The 7,880-nt window shown below is 54.0% G+C and overlaps 1 protein-coding gene and 1 long non-coding RNA gene across 2 annotated transcripts in view; one reads left to right on the top strand and one right to left on the bottom strand.

Annotated features, from left to right (window-relative positions):
• The first annotated feature begins 2,045 nt into the window (after positions 1-2,045).
• On the top strand, positions 2,046-5,108 carry LOC114006275 (uncharacterized). Its single transcript, XR_003548020.1, has 3 exons — positions 2,046-2,140; positions 2,237-2,377; positions 4,760-5,108. It is a non-coding gene; the product is annotated as an uncharacterized LOC114006275 (long non-coding RNA).
• Positions 5,109-5,715: 607 nt separating this feature from the next.
• Positions 5,716-7,880, bottom strand: part of COPZ1 (coat protein complex I subunit zeta 1) — a 27,960-nt gene continuing 25,795 nt past the window's right edge. The window contains exon 9 of the mRNA XM_006169110.3: positions 5,716-7,051. Within this exon, the coding sequence (XP_006169172.1) occupies positions 7,004-7,051 (48 nt within the window). The 3' untranslated portion in view covers positions 5,716-7,003. The remainder of the gene's footprint in view (positions 7,052-7,880) is intronic.

The following is a 7,880-nucleotide window of genomic DNA, read 5'->3' as shown; positions in this document are numbered from 1 at the left end:
GGCGGGAAGGGCCGGGGGGCGGGCCAGCCGAGAGCCGCAGCGGGAGCGCCGCGCCGAGGCCGAGGCCGAGGCCGAGGCCGGTGCGGGTCTGGGCCTGGCGGCCCGCTGCGCGGCGGGGCAGGACTGGGCAGAGGCAAGGCCGAGAGAAAGGCTGCGAACGAGGCCCGCGGGCTCTGCCATTGGCTCTGCGTGGGGACAGGGCGGGCGCCGCCCCCGGCCGTGTGGGTGCCGCAGTGGGCTCTCCACTCCACAGCCCGCACTCCGCCCCCTCGCCCACTCCCCAGTGAAATTTATGGGTTCAGGGTTGGCCTTTAGGAATTAGGAATATTTATGCATCTTTGAGAGTGAGGTTTGGAAGGTAATAAATAAAGGGCCTTTGGGATGGGGTGTGGCTGGAGGCTCCTATTTTTAACATGGCCACTTTCCCAAAGCCCGCACTCCGCCAATTCCCTCTCATCTTGAGCGAGAGAAGGGAGCCCTGAGGGCCGTGGGCAGTGGGTTTCCCAAAGCAGGAAGGCGGTGGGGTCGACGCTCCTGCTCCTGGAGAGCCCTGCAGAGAGAGCTCTGCAGCAGAAAGGCCTGACGGCGGAGAGGGGAGGAACTTTCCAAACAGCCTGGCATCCTGGCAGCCCCGGAGTGCGGTCCGACGTCTCTGCAGAAGATACACCTCAAAGCTCAGTTGCCGAGATGCCCCTCTGCCCCCCAGACTCAGTTGCTGAGGAATAGGGAGAGGAGCCAGGAAATTCAGGCTTCTGGGGCCTGTCCCCAGCTCACAGGGAGAGGAAGGTCTGAAACCCCACCTTCCCACAGACCACAGCCTGGATCCTGGGTCCCTGGGAAAGGAGGCCAGGAATGTGGGGTTCAGGGCAACTCCTAGGAGTCCCAGTCCCCAACCTGGCCACCCCCAACTGCTGACTGAGAATTAAAAACAGTCGGTGGGTAGTACTTGACAGCCCTTGCTCTGGGCCTCCAGGAAATGAGGGAGAAAGAATCTGTGGATCCCACAGGAGCCTGCCTGTGACCCCTAGCCCTTAGAGGACTTGCTCTGAGAGGATAGGTAGTGCACAAAGATGGGGGCCGTGATGGAAGGGAGGCCTAAGGAGCAAACTGGGAGCCGGACAAGTCTCACGCCCGCGCCGTCGCCTCGGTCCACTGCGGCCTTAGCAAGGCCGGCGGCAGTGCACATGCGCACACACGCCAGCCTGCAGCCCCGTGGAAGGAGGGAGGGAGACAGGGTCCCGACTAGCCCTTTAAGAGCCACTTAGGGTCAGAAAGCCTGGACTACAGAGGGGGAAAGGAGCTGATGTCAGAAGACGGATGGGCAGCAAGATGGGGATTGATGCTAATGGGGGAGTTAAAGCTAAGTACCCAGACACTCAGAGGGCAAAACTGCAGATCTGTCTTCCTTAGGCTGCCCCTCCCCCTAAACCGGTTGTAAATCTGCCTCCTCGAGGCGGGGGAGGGGAGTGAGGAAAAAAGGACACTCTCTTCTCCGTTTCCTGCTACTTCCTAACCCAGAGCACCTCTCCCACCCCCTAATGCTTTTGTCCTCTCCCAGTCTCTTCCCAATCCCCTAAAATGTCCAACTTTAGGCTTTCCATCAGAAATGAAGAGAATGGATTCAGCTTGCAAAGGAGTTTAAGCAGAAACCTCAGGAAACTTTCCCTCACAGATCTCAGTGGAATGGGTTGGGGAGCTGTGGTAGGAGACTGGCAGGCAGGAAGCTCCCAGTTGCCTCAGTTTCTCTTCCTTCCGCCATCTTCTTACTGGAGGTAACCAGCGGCCCCCTCTCTAGGCAGTAGGGTGCAGGGAGGAAGCACGTGGGTGCTGGGTGCAGGGCTGGGAGCCTCGGAGTGGAGGGCCTGGGGGGGTCTCCAAGGGCAGCTAGGAAGCTGCGGGAGCTGTCGGCCCAGAGATATATGGCCTGGCTTCTCGGAAACTCCTGGATCACACTGTTCCTTCTCCTGGAGCACACACCCTGTCTGCTGAGTAGAGACAATTTCGGGCCAATAGTCTATTTACTGTAAAGGCAGGTCCACTGCTCCGTACACCTTTTGGGAGAGTTGGGATCTCAGGAGGAAGGCCTTCCCAGAGAGGCTAGAGCTTGAGCAATTGGCAAAATCAGTTTCTCCACTTTCAGGTGAGATTGTCCCCTGTCTTTCAGGGTTCCTAATCACCCTTACTTCCCTCCCTACTGGCATTCAGGGCCTGCCTTGAGATGTTCTCTGTGTTACAGGGACCCTCTGCATCATTATTGGACCTGAACCCTTCCTAGTCCTGCAAACAGCTGGTGCCCGAGTGCCTCTGCTTTCCAAATCCTCTTCAGTATCCGTAAGAGAAGACGAAGACATTCATCTCATCTCTTCCCTGTCCCCAGGTTTTCCTTTAGAAACTTGAAATCACCTTAGAGTTTTCCTCTGTTTTCTAAATCTTTAGGAACAAGAGAGAGAGCAAGGCTAGAGGGGGGAAGTTGGGGTTTGTGAGCAGGAGCCACTGAAACCAGGCTTCCAGCCTCCCGCATATGCATCCACACCCGGCTCACTGCTCCCTCCATCACTGGGAGGTCAGCCACTGCCCTCAGCCCTGGTCTCTGGCTGCTTCTCTGTACTGGTGATAAATCCTGTCTTTGTCTCCCTCCAACCCAGGCCCCAGGCGGGCTGGGGGTCAGAGGCTGGAGGAGGGGTCAGTGTGGAGGAGGGGGAGAAACAAGGAGAGTGGGAGGAAAAGATGGACGGGAGCAGCTGGTAGGCAGGCATGGGGGTGGGCAGTGAGGGGATGGGGCCTCTGCAGATCCTGGACATTCCAGCGGGTCTGCATTCCAAGTGAGAAAGCCAGGATTCCTGAGATGTGGAAATGCCATCAGGATGGCCCCTGGAGCATCAGTAATGCGGGAGCTGGGGCCTGGGGGCTGGGACGGGTGCAAGGAAAGAGGCTGCTGAAAGAAATGGGAGAATAACATTGTGAAAATCGGCCCTATCCCGGCAGGCCCTACACACGTTTGCCATGTGCACACATACCACATACACACACACACACACACATACACACACACGATTTATGGCTCATCAGCAGGAGGGAGCCCAGGAGAGCCAGCCTGCCCCTTGCCTGGCCCCTCTCCAGCGACCTCTCTTGTGACTTGGTCTCCATCTCTCCATTCTTTCTCTGCTCCCAGACTTGCGTCTTTGTGTGGTTTTCTCTCACTCTCCCAGTTTTTCATTCTGGCTTTTTGCTCATTCTTAGCCTCTGCCTCTTTGTCTTTCACTTTTTCTCTCCTTATGTTTCTCCTTCCATCTTCTTGTCCCCTTCTCCTGCCCTCCTCTACTTCCTTGGGCTCTCCATCTTTCTTGCCGCTGCCTCTCTTGAGCTCAGCCATCGTCCCTATCTCAGTCTCACCTTCTGGATCGCTCTCCTGGCCCAAGTGGGAACCTCTGGGAGGCAGATTGCAAGGAGGAATGGGAAGGAGAGGAGAGGTTCTCTTGAGTCCCTGATTTGGTGGAAGTCCAGGAAAAGCAGGTTATGATGATAATGGTATAGGGGATTGGCAACAGAAGGTGACTAGAGAGGTGAAATGGGAGGAAAGAGACTGAAAGGCAAACACCAAAGTGAGAAGGGTAAGGCATCAGTTTCCCTACAAGTGCATGTTTGGGGTCAGTCTAAAGGGGAGGAGACGGGGAGCATCTATTGAATTATAAGACACAGATCCAGAGACAAGATCTGCAGACCCAGCCAGAAAAACGAAGATGTGCTGTCCACCAGGCAGCCACATTCTGGACTCTTCCCCACGCAGGAAGTTCTTAGAGACCTTTCTTCTCTGCAGACAGTCTTGGAGTGCTGGTTCCCTGCCCCCTTCACCTCTTTCTCCCGTCACCTCCCCTCCTCCCCCAGTGAGAATGACATCAGCGCTGGCTGCCATGTACTGGGCCCTGTTGCTGATGTACTCTCCCATGGGTGAAACAGAGGCCAATCACCCCTGCCCACCCATCCACTCTGCAGTCTGGGAGCTGGGGCTTACACAGCCCAGCACTCCAGAGTGGGAGTAGGAGGCTGTACCAGGAAGGCAGCTGCAGGACATGGTGGGAACCAGGGGGTATGGGCACCAGGGGGAAGGAGGGGAGCTGGAGGGGGGCACTTGAGGAAGAGGCTGCTGCAGTAAATCACCCTGTGGGGGGGCTCCCTCTGCCTGAGCTCAGTGGGGTGGGGAAAGGATAGATATTTGGGGTGGGGGCTGGGGAGAGAATGGAGAATTGGCACATGTGGCAGGCAGGTGTCTGGCACTGCTCAGGCTGTAGTCACTTTCCCAGCCAAAGGGGAGGCAGGAGGGAGAGGGGAGGAGGGGCCTCCCTGATCCCCTGGGGGAAGAAACAGCTCACAAACAGAAACACCGAGAGGCCCACAATCAGAAAGAGGCCGAGGAGGGAGGGAGGGAGATAATCAGATCCTGCTCCCCAGTCTGCTTGGGTCAGTACAGGGATGGGTTTGCTCACAGTCCCAAAGAAAACTGCCGGCTGGCCAGAGCACTGGGTAGCCCAGGGCACCACAGTTCCATGTGTAGTAGAAAACAGAAGGCAGAAGTTCCCAAGTCGGACTGGGAAACAAGCTCGGAGAATTCCAAGTCTGAAAACTGCCTGGGTCAAAGCGGGGTGATAAGTAGGAAGATTAGGATGGTGAGGCTGGGTACTGCCTTTTCCAGTGCAGACAAGCAAAGACAAGAGCGCTATCCAGATCTCATCCACCCCCTGCACCCTAACTTTCACCGCAGGACTGCAGACAGCGGTGGCACAACCACGCAGAGTTGCTGAGCTACACTGGCAGGTTTTCACAGGACAGCAGGCAAGACTGGACAACCCTGGGTTTCATGTCCTGCTGCTGGAGATTCTTCATTCCTACCACCGTTTTCCCCTCATCCTCCCCTATCTGAGTTACTAATACAGTCTCTTGCTTAGTCCCGGAATTGCAGGCCCATTTTATGAGAAATAGAGGTGACTGAGAAGGAGACCCTTCGAACTGCATTGGGGAGGAGGGCTCCCCACACTCCCCCTCCTTAAAATCCTGCAGAGGAAGGGGGAAAGAAAACCAAAGCATTCTCCTGTCTCCGCGGCAACCATAAAACCCCCAGCTAAATCCATCTTGTGAGCTCACCGCCCCATTAAGATGCAGGGCCAGGCTCTGCGCCAGCCCAGCCACATTCATTTGTGCGAATAAAGGTGGAGGAGGGGGAGGGGAACAGGCTCTGGAGGGACGGGGAAATGGCGAGAAGAGGTTATTTACACCACCGTCCTGACCTTCTGGAGCAGCGCTGGCTCCGATAAATAACCCGCTCAGCGCCGTTTCAGAGCAGGAGTGGGAGGTGCAGGAAGGGAGCAGAGGCTGGAGGAGAGCCCCCACGCAGGTGCGCGTCTCCGGGTTACTAATGGCTGAGGCGGGAGCAGGCAGCTGGCTTTGGGGGTGGTGGGGAGCGTACTCAGTTCCCTGGGACTCCCACTGAGAAAATACCATCCCCACCCCACCCCTGGCGCCAATTTCCAGGCGAGGGGACGGAGAGATGCCAAGGAGGCAAACAGCCCCGTAAATTAGGGATGGTGGGGGGATTGCTGGGGAGTCTCTGAGGTAGGAAGAAAGAAATATTATAAGATGGGGAGTAAAGGGGGGGTCTGGAGGAATAGAAGTAGCTGCCAAAAAAAGAGAGGAAGAGGACAGAAACATCACACAAAGGCAGTTTGGAAAAAGAAATCTGTTTTATTCTTCTTTGCACAGAGCAGGTACACAAAGGTAGCTCTCTCCTGACTCCATGCATATGTCTTACACAAAGATGCCCCTTCAAATATGCCCAGTTACCCGCCCCACTTCAGTGCTGGAGAGTTGGCAGTTGGTGGGTAGGGCAGAATATTTAAATCTCAGGAAGGATTTTTAAGACATTTTTGTGGGAAGGAAGTTTTGGGTCAAGGGGAAAGATTAGACCCTAGAGTGGATTGTTCCATCCTCCATCTCCTGGGGAAATCCAAGTCCCAAAGGTTTCATGAAGAAGGCACCTCTCTCTGCACCCTAGGGAGGGGAGGAGCCCAGACCTACAGCTTGGATGGAAGGCTGAGGCGGAGCAAGGACTGGGAAGCCGCAGCTGCAGACCCAAGGCAGAGGAGTAAATGCATGTGGGAGAGACGAGATGCCCAAGACCCAAACTCCACTCTATTCCCAGTTCTGAGAACGGAACTCTTCTTCTCGGGACTGAGAATGGAGTTTTAATGCCAGCAATGGGCTTTACTCCAGGGTACAGAGAGGACAACCAGGCAAAGATCCCACAGGCAATAAAGGAGAGTTAAGGTAGCAGACCAAGATGGACACTCCCATAGTGGACAGTCATAGGCCACAGCAGTTTTGAAGCTATATGCTAGGATCAGGGTAGAGAATTAATTTTATAAGCCCAGCCAATAAAATTCAAATCACTGTTTCTTCTATTCTGTCCCCTCCCTATGAGCCGTTCCCAATCTTCCAGGGTGGAAGGAAGGACAGGGCAGTAAGAAGGAAAGGGAGTAAATGCTGAGGCCAGTTAAGTGGGACTGAGGCTGAGACTGGATCCATCCCTACAATCCCTACCCCACTCACTCTATAGAAAAGAATTCTCTCTCCTTCCCCTTGCTGGACATACGGGCTGTTGGGATGAAAGCTGGATAGAGGTAAAGGCAGGAAACACTCAGCACATTCTTTCCCCAGCCTTGATGTGAAGTGTAGCTACAGCAAAGGGCACAGAAGGTAAGGAGAAAACATGGCGGTAGGAGAGCATGGGAGCAAAATTTCAGTACAGAAAGGAAGAGGGTGCTTCCCCTGCCCTACAAAGCAATCAGAAGTGTGGAGGTGGGTTGGGGGGACAACCATAGACAGATGGAGATTTAAAGATCCCTTATGATCCCCAAGATGACCCTGAGAGCATCAATTATGGGACCAGGTGAGAAGTCACGAGAGACATGCAGAGTTTTGACAGGGTGAGGAGCCAGGAACAGTGAGGTCTTCACCGGAGGAGTGACCACTTGATCTGTTCTTTGGCTGACTGCAGCACCTGCAGAGACAAGGGCAGCATTGAGGGATTCTTGCTGAATCTGCAGGGTGGGGATGGGAGTCAGGGATCTCCTTCTCACTTCCCTATCCACAGGAATAGGGGACAAAAAATTCCCAAGAGGAGAGAGATGGGAAGAAGCTCTCTAAGTTCCTAGAGGATCATCAGTTTGGGAACTTCCAAAAAAATTCAAATTCACTGCGGGGATGAAGACAGAAGTATACCTGGGAGGAAAGAAAATAACTAAGGGTGAGGCTGGCCTGTGGCATAGTGATTAAGGTGCTGGTCTCCCACCTGGTGAACCATGGTTCAAGACCTGGATCTGGAGGCTTGCTTTTTCACATTCCCTCTCTGTCTCTGTCCCCTCTTTGTCTCTCTGGTCAAATTAAAAAATAATAATAAATAATTTTTTTTAAAAATAAAACTACTAGGGGTTATTGGACATATGGCACCACATCCAGATGAACATCTTAGTAAGAATTCCAAGTGGGGGGACCAGCAGGTGGCGTGGTGGTTGGGGGCGCTGGACTCCCACGTGGCCGATCACAGTTCAAGTCCCAGACCTGGCGGCTTGCTTTCTCATGCTCTCTCTCTCACGCTATCACTCTCTGGTCAAATTAAAATAAATAAATGGATAAATAAAGTTGGATGGAATAATTCTTTAAAAAAAAAAAAAAAAAAAAAAAAATTCCAAGTGGGTTAAAAAAAATCCCCCTCCCCCACCCTCCCCGAATCAGGTAGACAGTCTACCTGCAGTCAATGTAGCAGGATGGCTCTGTAAAACCTGTACACTCTGGAACATGCATCTCCAGCTTAGCCCTCATTTGAATAA

This window comes from Tupaia chinensis, unplaced genomic scaffold, assembly GCF_000334495.1.
Source record: "Tupaia chinensis unplaced genomic scaffold, TupChi_1.0 Scaffold146740_1, whole genome shotgun sequence".
Lineage (NCBI taxonomy): Eukaryota > Metazoa > Chordata > Mammalia > Scandentia > Tupaiidae > Tupaia > Tupaia belangeri.
The sequence above is the reverse complement of the archived record's forward strand: the minus strand, read 5'-3'. Positions and strand labels throughout refer to the sequence as shown.